This window comes from Panicum virgatum, chromosome 3K (genome assembly GCF_016808335.1).
Source record: "Panicum virgatum strain AP13 chromosome 3K, P.virgatum_v5, whole genome shotgun sequence".
NCBI classification, from domain to species: Eukaryota; Viridiplantae; Streptophyta; class Magnoliopsida; order Poales; family Poaceae; genus Panicum; species Panicum virgatum.
This window is the reverse complement of record NC_053138.1, coordinates 26,755,988-26,770,360: the sequence shown is the minus strand read 5'-3', so window position 1 is coordinate 26,770,360 and position 14,373 is coordinate 26,755,988. Positions and strand designations below refer to the sequence as shown.

The 14,373-nt window shown below is 45.3% G+C and overlaps 2 protein-coding genes across 2 annotated transcripts; one reads left to right on the top strand and one right to left on the bottom strand.

The window, feature by feature from the left end:
* The first annotated feature begins 983 nt into the window (after positions 1-983).
* On the top strand, positions 984-6,521 carry LOC120698712 (65-kDa microtubule-associated protein 5-like). The gene is made up of 11 exons (XM_039982422.1): positions 984-1,140; positions 1,756-1,959; positions 2,057-2,311; positions 2,390-2,605; positions 3,460-3,615; positions 3,713-3,872; positions 4,596-4,747; positions 4,860-4,947; positions 5,487-5,560; positions 5,643-5,717; positions 5,979-6,521. Exons 1-11 carry the CDS (start codon positions 1,069-1,071, stop codon positions 6,252-6,254), a joined length of 1,728 nt encoding a protein of 575 aa, XP_039838356.1. The 5' UTR covers positions 984-1,068; the 3' UTR covers positions 6,255-6,521.
* A 5,348-nt stretch (positions 6,522-11,869) lies between these two features.
* Positions 11,870-14,145, bottom strand: LOC120698711 (WAT1-related protein At5g07050-like). Its single transcript, XM_039982421.1, has 6 exons — positions 13,763-14,145; positions 13,492-13,608; positions 13,103-13,349; positions 12,845-13,003; positions 12,605-12,756; positions 11,870-12,510 (listed from the first exon to the last, which is right to left on the bottom strand). The coding sequence occupies exons 1-6, from the start codon at positions 14,032-14,034 to the stop codon at positions 12,264-12,266; spliced, it is 1,194 nt and encodes a 397-aa protein (XP_039838355.1). The 5' UTR covers positions 14,035-14,145; the 3' UTR covers positions 11,870-12,263.
* Positions 14,146-14,373: the final 228 nt, after the last annotated feature.

The window sequence follows — 14,373 nt, the reverse complement described above, 5'->3', positions numbered from 1 at the left end:
GGGGATTCAAACGGCGACCGTAGATGCGGATAGATTTCAAATCAGCGAGGAGGACGACGGGGCGACATACGACGTACGAAGGGGATGACGGAAAAAAAGTGATCATTAGCCTCTTTTTAGTAGTAGAGATAGAGATAGAGATTTTCATCCTATGGCCTTTTGATGCTCTCTCTTGTTGTTGTGCGTCGACTATGATCTTTGCCCTTTTTTTTTCGGGTAGACTATGATATTTGCCTTAGGATTCTCTTAAACAAAATTCTTAACTAAAATTATTGGCCAACTGAGATAGCAAACATAGGAGTATCCATTTGGTCCAAGGCTCCAAGACTCGTTTTTTTACAACAAAATATTTTTTTCACACGGTATTACCGTTGATAACGAAATGCACTTCGGGAGTTCTAATCCAAATAGCTATCTCTTCGTAGATGTTTATTATGGAAGGAAAAAAAAGGTTCAATTTACTCTTCTGAACTTTGAAGTACGGTCGAACTTCGAATATAAACTGTTTTTCTCGACTTATTCCTGCAGCTATGTGAATAGGTTCACTCTACTCATAATAAGCTTTGTCATTTCTATTCTATATTATGAGTTTATATCATCATTATTTTCATACAATTTTGTATCCTATTTATTATTGCGATTTTTAGCCTATGAACATAATAATGATATGAATATTGTGTTTGAAAACAAAATAGAACTACCGTATTTAAACCGAGACTTCTTGTGTTTCGACTTTCGAAATAAGGGTTCGGCTTGAACGGCTGAAGCCTAGGAGCACCTTCTGTTTGCATTTTGCAATCGCGGCCCAGCAAAACAGCCGAGAACAGCGCGCGTCCGTTACTCCGTTTTCAAACCTTTTCAAATACCGTTCCCTTTTCTTCCATCCTCCTCCCTCCCCTCCTCTCCTCCACCGCCGCTTCGCTTCTTCCCCGCTCCCGCTCCCCCCCTTTCAAATCAAATCACCCCCCCCCCCCCCGCCCCCCCGCTCTATAAACCCTAGCCGAGGCGAGGGAGCGCGCACCGCACTCCCGATCCGTTCCACCGAGTCGCCGCCGCCGCCTCCGCCTCATGGCGACCGCCCCGCTGCCGCCGCAGCCGCCGAGGCGCGTCTCCTGCGGCTCCCTTCTCCAGGAACTGCAGGTTCGACCACCCCGCGACAAGCCGCTTCTTTCTCTTTGTGCGAGATTCCGGTTGCTTGGTCTGGGCGTACGGGTTCCGTGGATATTGGGTTTCGCGTTCGTAGCCGGCGACTGTGGACCCCCGGTGGTTCTTGGTGGAGTAGGGGGCGTTCGTGCCTTCGGGGTTAGTAGGAAATGTGCGTTCAAGCGTGTGGATCTTGGGGATCGGGCTCCGCATATTGCGCTTCCGTGGTTCCCGTTGTTGATTCCGTAACGGCGCGGTGGAATTGGCAGTGAATTTTGTGTCTTTCATGCTTCTTGGCAAAGTCCGGGGATTTGGTGGTGAGCGGTTTGTGGCCGTTGCGTTTCTTGGTTTTGAATTTAAAATTTCGCCATGATTGTTGGATCTAGGGACAATGTTGCCGACCTCCGGAAATTCTCTGTTTCCTGGTTTCTTCGGTAACAATTCTGGCGTGGTTTGTCATTTACCGTCCCACCAGTGTCTCTTTTTGTGTGCATCCTTGTTTCCAAACCCGCTGGGGAATGCATCACGTTCTCTCTTTCCTTTGGATGGGTCTCTCTCTCTGCACCCGGTTCACCTTTGCGTATGGTACTAAATATCACAATTTTCAATCAGGAATTATGGGGAGAAATTGGTCAGGGTGAAATGGAAAGGGATAGGATGATACTGCAGCTGGAGGAGGATTGTCTCAACGTATACAGGAAAAAAGTGGATCAAACTAGGAGGCAGAAGGCTGACCTGCTTCAAGCTCTGTCCGTTGGTGAAGCTGATATCGATAAAATCCTTTCTGCTCTTGGAGAACGTGAATCCTTTCCCAGGGTAAGTTTCTCTGTATTCGATCAATTTCCATGGTTTTTGTAGTTGTAGGAATGCAATTTTCAAGCTGATGATGTCAAGAAAATCATTATCTATTCAGTCAGAGAAGCTCGGGGGCACATTAATGGAACAACTTGCGAAAGTAGAGCCAGTGCTGCGAGATTTGAGACAAAGGAGAGATGAGCGGGTGAAAGAGTTCAGTGCTGTTATGTTGCAGATAGTTCATCTGCAATCAGAAATTTCAGGAACCATTGATCATGGGGATCCCACTGCTCCTGTGGTAGATGAGAATGATCTATCCTTGAAGCGATTAGGGGAATTGAAGTTGCAGCTCAATGAGCTTCAGACAGAAAAGGTTGTGCATCAGCTCTAAAATCTCAATTCCATATTGCTTACGGTGTCATTCTTAAATTGACTGTTTTTAATATTTCAGAATCTCAGGCTGCAAAAGATTGACATACAGATCAACTGTATTAATGAAATGTGCAGCATAATGTCTCTTGATCTTAAGAAGGCACTGTATGATGTTCATCCCAGTTATGCTGAGCTGGGAAGAAGCAAACCTGTCAGTATTAGCAATAGCACACTTGAGAGGCTTACAGGGAAAGTTCAGACATTAAATCTTGAAAAGAAACAAAGACTTAGGAAGGTATGTATATCTGTACAAGATAGTTTATTTGTTGAAACAGATATCAGCATACATATCACTGAATTGTGTTGAACCTGGTGTCTTTTCCATGTTTTCCTGACTTCTTTATTTTTCAACGAACTACTGGGCAGTGAATTAGAGCTTAAATAGATGAAACTGTTTTGCGAGAATACCATGATATTTTCTTAAGTACACTGACTGAATATGTAACATGACATATTTCCTCGTCCCTGCATTATATATTTAAGTTATCCTGACTTTTCATGGGCACCAAATCATGATTTTGATCACTTCTTTAAAAATAAAAGTATGCAATTAATATATTTGAAAACTTTTTAACGTACATTTCTAGGTTAATTTATTAACACTGTTTTAGCGTTTTCAATATTGCAAGTCTCATTATATTGGAGGTCACAGGCTTCAAATCCTTAACTCTGTGGGTTCCATGAAAATCAATGTCGTGATTGTGGGACTAATGCTTTTTATTCAGAGGATGATTTTACTTGCAATCCTCATGGATTTGTAAAATACTTGTATTTTGTAACTTGCAGTCCTCTCAGATTTTCGTAAAATACTTTGCATTTTGTGTTGATTTTTTCTGTTATCTCTTCTCCTTTAATCCTACTTGCTATCCTCACAGCTTGTTTTCTGACACCATACTAAAAATGTTTATTTCCTTGTGGTTCATGAGTTAAGTAACCTATGGTTATGTTTCTTTGATTATCATCCTGTATGTGCTTCAAAAATTTTTGGGTACCCCTCAAAAAAATGTTTTTTGGGGTACTATATTTCTTTTGTTCATATTTGCATTGTGCTCAGTATACCACGTCATTGAAATTCGCACTTTATTGCAGCTACAAGATCTTGGCAGCAAACTCATTGAGTTTTGGAACCTCATGGACACACCAGACAATGAACGAAGATGTTTTGACCATGTTACTTCTCTTATTAAAGTTTCACCTAATACAGTGATGCCCGAAGGATGCCTTGCACACGATCTTATTGAGAAGGTTATCATTTACTGTCCCTTCCATTTGAATTCTCATTGATGCTAATGCTTAAAATTATGCCAGTTCTTACGTAGAATCATTTTATCCTCTGATATAGGTCGAGATTGAGGTTAAGAGACTGGCTCATTTGAAAGCCAGCAAAATGAAAGAACTAGTCTTCAAGAAAATGACTGAGCTTGAAGAAATCTATAGAAGTGTTCATATGGATATTGATAGTGACTTTGAGCGGCGGATCCTCAATGATCTAATCGATTCCGGTTCACTTCTTTCTTGTGCTTTCATACTGTAATGCTTGTTAAGCTTAATATAAATTTACACCTCTTTTTTCCTTCATCTAGCTTTTCTTTCATTCATTTTTTATGTGTCATGTGTATCCAACTTAAATGTTTATATTTCCCAACAAAAGCCTTTTCACGGCTTTGTGCAATTGTATTATAATTTGATTCTTGTCTTCTCAATTACACCTTTTGACATTGACATGTAAGCAGGTAACTAATTTCTTAGCTTAGTTATCATTGCTCATATTTACCGTATTAGCTTATTTCCCTGTTTGAGGGCCATAACTAATTTGCTAACATGATTCTGCAACTGGAACGTGTATACTGTAATTTCCACTCTGTTCAACGGAATAGAATAACTGAAAGCATAATCGATGAAAGACATTAGCCCTTTTTTGTTCCCCTTGTCTAGTTCTTCCTTCATATTTAATGTCCGTGTCCATGACCATGACCACATTTTGCTTTTGATTCTAATTTTCAATAAATTTAATTCCACATTGTTTTATTGTTGTTCATGATTCTCTGATTGCTGGCTTTACTGAATTAAAAGAACTTAATCTATGAGATTTTGCTTTTCCCTATCCTAGATTGAAATGTTTGAACAAATGTTGATAATATGGTCCTGAGTTTATTCCAGCATGGTTTCTTGCAGCCATTTGATTGATTCAATAATTTATGAATCTAGAAAATTTTGATGTGTAGGTAGAGCAGATCTCTCGGAGTTGTTGGCAGGAATGGATGAGCGAATTGCAGAAGCAAAAGAACATGCTCTAAGCAGAAAAGACATATTAGAAAAGGTGGAGAAGTGGAAATCGACATTTGAAGAGGAGGCTTGGCTTGATGAATATGAAAGGGTACATTTTTTCTTCTTCAAAAAGTTCATTTATTTGTCTTAAGTTGAAAAATATTGCAGTGCTAAATCTGTCATGTAGTAATAGTTGTATACAACATATATATCCATTCCAGGATCACAACCGCTACAATGCTGGTCGAGGAGCTCACATAAATCTCAAGCGTGCGGAGAAAGCTAGGGTATTGGTCAGCAAAATCCCATGTAAGCTGTATACTTATTTGCACGTCTACTTATCTTTGAACTGTCATGCACCCCGGTATTATATTATGTGTACATTATACCAGAAGGCTGTGGTACCCCTACATTATTACCATTTAAGGTTATGTGGGTAGTAGGTTAAGCAAATTCGTGATTATAGTCCTTGGAGTAAAGATTTTATAATCGAATCATATGCATGCCTATGAGATTGGAAAAATCAGTTAACGGAATCAGTTAATTTGATCTTGATCCTTCACTTCAAGAGTCTTCTGGTTGACTTGTTGTCTATTTGCCGCCTCCCTACTGTTCTGACAAAAAGAAAAATATAGTTCAGTCATGTAATTTCTTTTGGAAACATGTGGTACATGCTCCTTCACATCTTCTTCTATTTAAGTCAAATTTACAGTATAATTTGGTAATCATTCATAACAGTGTAACTTTATTAACTTTCATTTTTCTTTTGTTTCCTGCAACCCTTTGGTCTTCTAATACATATAATCTATAAAACTTCAATGTGACCTTAGTTTTATCTCATTCTACAGCTCTTCTGGAGAATTTGACTGCTAAAATTAAAGTGTGGGAGAAAGAGAAGGGTATTCCATTTATGTTTGATAAGGCAAGTTCAATTAAATAAAAAGGCTTGTTTGCGCAAAGCTGGCAACATCATTGTGCTTAAGATTTCGTATGTTTCTTTACAGGTGAGGCTGTTGGATAGTTTAGAAGAGTACACCTCTGCAAGACAGCAAAAAGAAGAGGAAAAGCGTCAATCAAGGGTCAGTTCTTACTATACATGCAATCGATTTGAGGCATTCTTGGTCATTTCAATTTTCAAGCATGCTGTGTTTTTGTAGTTTACTTTGTTAGCCTGTTTTATTTAGATGCTTGTGATGAATGGTACTTTGGCATAATAATAATTTTAAATTCAAACTATCCTCTGATCACTATTTGTAGTGCAATATCACTCTATGTAACATGTTTAGTGCAATTCCTGCTGCAAATCTCAAGTCTAATGGGGTACTGGTCACTATTTTCAGGAATTGAAGAAGCTGCAAGAACAGTTTGCCGCAGAGCAAGGTGCCAAGTTTGGAATAAAGCCAAGCCCTATCCGTCCTCTTCCTGCAAGGAAGCCTCTTGGGCAGAGCTCTAATGCCAATATTGTTGGAACTCCAACAAGTGGCCGTGTTTCTACACCGATGTCTCGGAAGGGAGGGCTGTCATCTGGAAAGGTGAAGGAAGCTGCGAAGACAACTGTGGCACAAGCAAACTATGTTGCAATTCCGAAGGATTGCTCAGACAATTCTTCCCTTTGAGCATAGTCACCACCTATAAGTTGGAGCTAGCCTAATAATTGCTTGATTTCTCATTTTGTGGACCTATATAGGTTAGCTTCTTGCTAATGCCTAAAAGTTGCTTGAACCCCAATGCCTGATGCTCACTTTCAGACTAAGTTTATATTCTCCATAGTATAATTTTTTTTCCTCCTTTGAACAGTTGGAAATTATGGTACTGTTTCGTTGCATAATTGTTACGGGTGCATTCCTCTGCCTCTTTATAAATTTCCTCGAGTTTTGCAAGATTATCTGTACTCCATTAGTGTTGTTGATCTGTCTCTGTACAAGAAATCATGCAGGTCTGCTCGGATTGTCTTCACAGTTTTGGAATATTTTCTACTCTATTCAGGGCATATCTATGTTGCGTCATTCATGGGTGCCTCCCTAGCCAAGCTTCTCGTGGTGGACCAGTTGCCCAGTAGTGCAACTCTGGGAGGCGTTAAAACTTCTGTCATTTCTGGGGTTCGAAACAGTACCATAATTTCCCCCCTTTTTGTGTTCATTTCAAAATAATTTCTAAACTGAAACTATTTAACTACTAATAACTGTCTGTTAGAAAATTTGGCGAAATGTTTTATCTGATCACTGAAGCAAGTGGACCGGAGGCTTGCCCATGTCATGACATCTTCATTCGTACTGTTTGCAAACACTATCCTCCAGTAACTGCCAATGCTCTGTAGTCACTAGCCAGTAGTCATTACCATCAGTGTCATGCAGGTGATCTCACTGAACCACACTAGATACCAGTGTTGCCTGCCTGGTCATTCCATTGATCCTGATTCCAAAGGCAATTTGGTGCTGCTTGTCCCCTTGCTCTGATGTTGCTAGTCCAACGGGTAAAGTCAGTGAATCTCCAGCTAAAGAATTCAGTGACAACAGCCCCTCAGGATTTTATTCCAAAATAAGATTTATATAGTCGACATTCAAGTTGAAGTTGCAGGTGAGAATTGCATTCCACACTAGCTACTAGCTCTGATGTAGATTGGGTTTGCCACTTTAGCCATCTTTGTGAATTGTGATATCCTTGTTGGCTAACACAAATAGTCTTTGGAATATTGCAAAGCATGTGCAATGATCTGGAAGGCTCAACTTGGTGCTGCAGAAATTACCGCCCTTGCAAAACGACGCGGCTGAACTACACAGCACTAGCTTTTGTAAAGATAACAACGATGTAAATTGTTCATCAATTACGTTACTGAAAGTACTTTACAAGAAAGTTATCTCAAATGCAGTGAAAGTTACTGAATCATTAAAGCGTTTTTATGGTAGACGGTGTTACTTGCCAAGTTAAAAATTCGGTATCTGTTAAACATCACAGAATTCTTTGATTTCAAAAGCAAAAAAGTATCAAGGATTCCATCGTGTCCTTGTTAGCAACAATTTTCTTTCAATTCCTGGTTGAATGCATACTTGGTCATCTATGGAACTGTTCTTTATTGGCTCGGGACTCTTATGATGTATGGATAATCATGTGAGGAATGTTGAGTACTCTATCCTACTTGTGATGAGTGAATTGTCAACCGTGCGGTGTGATCGTGCGCTTGGTCTTTGGATTGCAGGTACACGGGCGTCGAGTGTCGACGGAGAGTTGCCGTGGAGGAGCTCGGGCCGGGCGGCAGCTGTGGCGTCCACTCCTGGATCGAGGGCGCAAGCGGCGACGGAAGGCGGGTTTCTTGGTTTGCTCCACAAAACCAAGGAGGCGGACGGCGGTTGAAGACGCCAAGTCGTGGAGGCACGGGCGTCGGTCTCGGGACTGACGGAGGCGACGGGCGTCGACGGCGTCTAGGGCCTCTCTGCGGGCGAGGAGGTGACGGGCGTCGGGCGGCGTCTAGGGCCGTTAGAAGGCCGAGGCGGGAACGGCGTCTAGGGCCACGGCATGGAGGCGGGAATCTTCCCGCGCGTGAAGTTTTGGCGGTTTTCTCAAAACCGGCCACCTACCCGGGTTTCACGGACTCCCCCAAAACCGTGAACCGGATCTTCATCGACATGGTGGCATCGCGGAGAAGACTTCGACTCGAAGAAAGAACCTCGACCGTCGGATGGGTCCTTGTATCTTTTTTCGGTTTTGCCCCTATAGGCTTTCTAGTGTCTTTTTGAGTCTAGGGGTAGTTTAGTCTTTTAGTCTAAAGTAAGTGGGTTAAAAACTCTCTCACCCTCTCTCTCCCTTTGCTCTTTCCCTGCGCCAGAACAGAGCCGTGCCCCCTCATCCCGTGCGCTCTCCCTCTCTCTCGGTTCTCTCCCTTTCGTCTCTAGAGTTAGGGGTTTTAACCATGGATTTGTGAAGGTTTTGTATTGAGATTGTTCGGGAAAGGAGGACCATCCCTCCTTGTGCCCTCCGGGCGTTTGTTTTCGATTCGAGTTCATACTCCTTGTGCCTCGTTTGATTGAATTCCGATCTTCTGTTGTCGATTCATGAGCACGAGTTGATGGCTTGATTCTTGATGTTTTCGTGACTCTTTGTAGTGATTCAAAACCATCTAGCCTAGTGCTAAACCCCCGGAATCACGAGTCACCATGAATCGAAGTTTCTGCGTTCTTGAGAAAACCCCAATCTTGCTTTGAATTTCGTCGTTTTCTCTCAAACCATGGAGTAATTCGTCGATTCCTTCCGTTGACGTATTCACAAGTCCCTTGTAATCATGCCTACGAATTTTGGTGAGATTTGGACTTGATTTGGTCACTCGATCATCGACTTTTCGAAAGAACGCGGGCTGGAAAGCGTTTCTGGACTCTGTTTCATCTAACACCGGATGAACCGACGCTTTGAAATTGTACTCGTCGGATCAACCGGTGTATAGGTCTTTCTCTGAGTTAGGGTTTTCTGGTGTTCTTCTGTTACACCGGTGCTTTAGCTACCACGAACATCGGTTTAACCGGTGCATAGTCACCAGCTGCCCCCACGTGCAAGAGTTCACTCGTTTAACCGGTGTATTGAGTTTTCACAACACCGGTTTAGCCGGTGCTCAAGACGTTTCGAGTTGGTGCTCCTCAGGACAATTACACCAGTGCTTGATTGTGCCAACGTCGGTTTAACCAGTGTAGTCAAAGGTTGTTTTGTGGACTCTCTGTACAACAACTCCGGCGCTTGAGCTTGATTTTGCCGGATCATCCGGTGTCAGTCACCAGTTGAACCGACGCTGTTTAAACCGTAGCGTCGGTCTAACCGGTGAGTGTTCCTTTTCTGCTGCCGGCTCTGCTCATCGGTTGAACCGACGCTTTTCAAATCAGTGCGTCGGATTAACCGGTGAGTTATACCGTGCATTCTCTTCTGCTGCTTCTTGAGCTGTTTTACGTGATTGCTTCCGCTATCGTCCTAGTTTGTTTCTAGGGTTGTTTTGTGTTGGTTTAGCTCTTCCATAGCTACTCCATGTTTCACCTAGGACTCCAGAAATTGGTTGTACACTTGGGACTAAGCCGATCTTTCCGATTGCAAGAAATTTTAATCGGCTCCCATTCACCCCTCTCTGGTCGCCCTTTCGGTCCCTCATCATGGAACCAAAAGCTTGGCACTTCTAAAGCCATTCTATACTCTAATCGAACACTAAGCCACAATTTCTGATTAGGGTACTCAACCTGCCAAAAAAAGAAAAAAAGGGGGGAAAAAAGAGAAGAGGTTGATTTAGATTTACACAAATTGGATGCATGGAATTTGAGGTAGCATTCAGCAACATGTTTAGCCACTTCGGCATATTGCCGGCTGCATGATATGTGACACATCCTGCTAATGCCCATGCTGCATTATTTCTGGTTCGGAACAAGGAATCTTAAGAAGATTATTACTCGGCATAAGGCTCAATATTGATGCTTTATCATCCTGGTTTTAGCACTCTGCTGAGGTTATCAAGTAGCGGAAATCACATGAGTTTTGGAGAATATATGGCAAAATTATGAGAATACAGCCAGAGTGCGAATTCACTATTCGTGTGAGTGATTTGCTTTTATGGTTGCATTGCTTCTCCTGCTTCTCTGTTATTCCCAAGATGTTGATAGATGCTTAGTGGAAGCACTTTGTATTTTTCCCCCCACTGTCTGATCGGGGGATAAATGCTGGACTGGACTCTGTACTCGTCTACTCTTGAAGCAACTGAAGCAAAGCATCATGCATACACAACTGCTCCTTTTTGCACTTTCATAACTGAAAGAAAGGACCAGAGCACGCCAAGAAAGAAAAAAAAACCTCGACCAGAAGAGAGGCCCCCTGATTTTTATCTTAAGGAGCTTGTGCCGCACGACTCGAACCCAGGCTGGCTCAGCGAACCGCTTCTCCAGCGTGTTCGGCTGAGCAGTTACACTGTGAGAGTGTTGGCATGAAAAAAAAATAAAAAAAGATGTAGAATTGCAAAACGAAACGTATCTGAAAGAAAGGACCAGTGTCACCTTTGTTGAGTTGTTCCTTCTGGATTCATGTGACAATATTTGCTCCATACAGGTGGTTTTACGATTTGTCACACAGCTCAGCTGAAGATTGGTCCCAAATGGTGAATCTCAGATAAGTTATGCTGCGTCATGATAAGAACCATTCACGACCATACACATCAGTGTGCACAGCGACATCGCGGAATGTGTTCAGACTTCCAAGCGGAGTAGCAAGTGATGCAGAGAGTCCATTAACTTGATACTGAGTGGCCTGCTGCTTGTCAAGTATGATTGTGCGTATGGCTCATGCAGTGGCACATCTTCAAGCTGATATTCCTGAATGCCAGAGAAGGAACCTACGAGGGCTTATCGAATTTGCGTATCGATCCACAGATCCGATCCATGCCCAAGATTTAGAATGAGTTTTTTTTTCTTGGGGAGGGGCATCAAATTCAGGCACTGTTCTTGTTCCCGGCCCTGGGCTTTATGCAACCAACTTGCCCACTGCACTGGTGCAGTTGAAGTGGTGATGGGACCTCAGATCAGGCCTCTGGAATCCTCTTATATTTTAGTTAAAAAGATGCATGCTGGTTTAGGGCTCAACACTGAATCTTTCAAGTGCTTGCTATGTAGGACTCTGCTTTCGGGGAATTATTCCCTCAACTCCCATCACTACCCAATGCTGATTCTTTGATACTACATAATGGTGATTTGTTGAGGTTACCCTTACTAATCAAGACACGGTTCTTCATTATCTAAAAGAAAATTCAGACATGATTGTTGGAATCAGTATGCATCTCATGGATGTTGCCTAGCACACCAATAGGATATACACATGCTAATGGAATCATTTCTTTTCAAGATCCAATGGGAAACGATATTCTTTAATACTACTAATAACTACGTGGCTATGTGCCGATCGCCGCATCAATATGCTACATAGTGAAACCGCACATTGATCGCGTTTCCGTACATAAAAAAATGTAAAGGATGTTGTGGAGAAATAAACAATGCTGAAGCCTGAAAAAAGATTTGCCTTTTAGGTCCACTGAGTTTCTTGCTCTTTCAGAGTTCCAGGAATGCTGCTCGCCTACACCGAATCATATGACCTGTCTCACAGACCAGGATTACTCACCTTGCATAGAAGAAATGGTAGCTAGCTAACTAAAAAGCCTGCAGGACACCAATCTAATTGATCAAGCACCGCCCTCCCCTAATCACAATAATCATTGAGAAGCTGAGGCATCAATGCTGCAAATGTCATCATTGATTGAAGGTTTATATGGTAGTACAAGACATGTATGCAGGGGATAGATGTTTATCACTGACAGCATCTGCTTAGCAGGAGGGGTTACAAAACTCTCCTCATGACATCCTCCTCAGCTTCCATCTTGACCACTCCTTCACTAGCCACTACCACAGTACTACCACTACCACCACTGCTCACAGCATCAGGTCACCCCACACTAGCTAGAACACGATGGGGGCACAACAACGAACAAAGGCTACGGCCAAAAGGGGTAAAAATGACGACGCGAGTAGCTAGCGCTGGTCGATTGATCGGCGCTTTTTTTTTTTGGGGGGGGGGGGGGGGGGGGGGGGGTGGCTCAAGCCGCCCGCCTCGTCCTTGCCCTACATCCGGGCCTCCTCTGCGGGGGCCGTGACGGCGGCCGCCGCGCGCTTGGCGTTGGCCTGGGCCTTCTCCAGCTGCACCTCGTCCAGCTCGACCATGTTCATGACCGTCCTCCCGTTGCCGTCGGCGCCCTTGATCGCCACGGGGATCTCCATGGCCTCGGCCTCCAGCTTCTCCAGGTTCTCCTTGTGCTTCCCCCACAGCACCGAGTAGAGGCCGGCGACGATCAGCACGGACCCGAGGATCCTGGAAACCGCAGGAACGCTAGATCGAATTAGATATACCAGTGCATGGATGAGGTCGCTGGATGGATCGTGGAGCCATGGCGGCCGGCGCCTACCCTCCGAGGTAGATGTTCTCGGCGAGGATGAAGGAGCCCATGATGGCGACGATGATCATCATGAGGGGGCTGAAGGCGGAGGCGAAGACGGGGCCCCGGCTCTTCATCACCAGCCCTTGCACGTAGTAGGCGATGCTAGACGTCACTATGCCCTGCACACGGAGATTCCTCGGTCAGCGTCATGGCACGATGCAAGCTATTAGGTGTCGTGTGTTTGGTAGGACTATCTAGGAGACTGACAGCGTAGGCGGCGGCGAGGAGGTTCATGTCGAAGCCGATCCTCCACACGGAGGTCCTGCGCTCCATGACGAAGGTGACGACGATGGCCTGCAGGGTGCCCACGAAGCAGATGAGGGTGGTCAGCGACAGCGGCGCGTCGTACCTCTTGAGCGTCGCGGCCTGCATGCGTGCAACAGTTTCAGTTTGGCAAACGAAAAGGTCAATTAGTATTATCTCGAGCTAGCTAGCTAATTTATGGAGCGGAGCGTGGCTGCCGACCTGGAGGACGAAGAGGGAGGCCCATGCGAGGGTGGCGATGATGAGGAAGATGGAGCCCGTGAGCCAGTCCTTGTCGGCGGCGGCGGCGGCGGCCGGGTGCGGGTCGTGGAGGTGCACGTGCTTGGTCCAGACCATCTCGACGGCGCGGCCCTTGTAGAGCGTCATGAGCATGGCGCCGGCCACCGTCACGAGCGTGCCCACCACCTTGGCCACGCACCTCGCCTTCTTCAGGTTCACCTTCTCCATCCTGATCGATCCATGTTCATCATATCATTCAGTTTTTTTTTGGGTTTGGCAATGCCACAATTGTGCTGTCTTTCTAGCTTCATTATATTGTTGGTGCTGATTCTTGCTTGTCCTGGTGTGTGTGAATATGCATAGGGCTATACCTGAAGAGCACGGCCATGATGAAGGTCATGGCCGGGAGCATGTTGCTCATGGCGCAGGAGAAGGTGGGCGAGGTGAACTTGAGCCCCGCGTAGTAGAAGTTCTGGTCGATCACCGGCCTGCACGGCACGAGCGCACGCATGGCATGCGTGCTCATCAGTCACGACGCCATAAAAACCAAGAGCAGAGCTTGAATCGAAGAAGGAAGCAGAGTCGTCTCGATCTTCCATGCCAGAGCTAGTAGTAGCTCAGAACACAGAGAGCTACCCATACCCGAGCAGAGCGAGGACGAAGATCTGGAGGAAGACCCAGGGCGTCATCCTGGGGCGGACCTTGCGCTCGAGCGCGAGCGCGAAGGGCGCGATGGAGAGCGTGGCGAAGGCGTGGCGGTAGACGACGAGCACGTAGTGGCTCATCCCGTGGTTGAGAGACACCTTGGTGATGACGTTCATGCCGGCGTACCCGAACTGCAGCGACACCATCGCCACGTACGGCTTGCACCGCTGCATCAGCGACGACTCGCCTCCAATAACGGCCGCCGCCATTGATGCCGGAGTCGTCGTCGGAGCACGGACTGCTCGTGTGCGTGTACTGGGCTGTCACGGTGGTTACAGCGGCGAGCTCGATCGGCGCCTGAGGAGGGATATTGGGCAGGAGCTCCGGCGGCTATTTATAGGCGCTCGGCGGCAGCTGGTTGGTTGGAGGTGGGGGCCGGCGCTGACGTCGCGCCGGCCGGCGGCCGGGACACGGGTGCTCCGGAGCAGCGATGCCACAGCCCAGACGGACCAGCCGGGGCCTGGGTGTGGGTGTGCTGGCACTGTTCGGGACCAGGGCGAGGCCGCAGCCACAAGTGCGGTTTCTGATGCCGACACGAGCGTTGGACA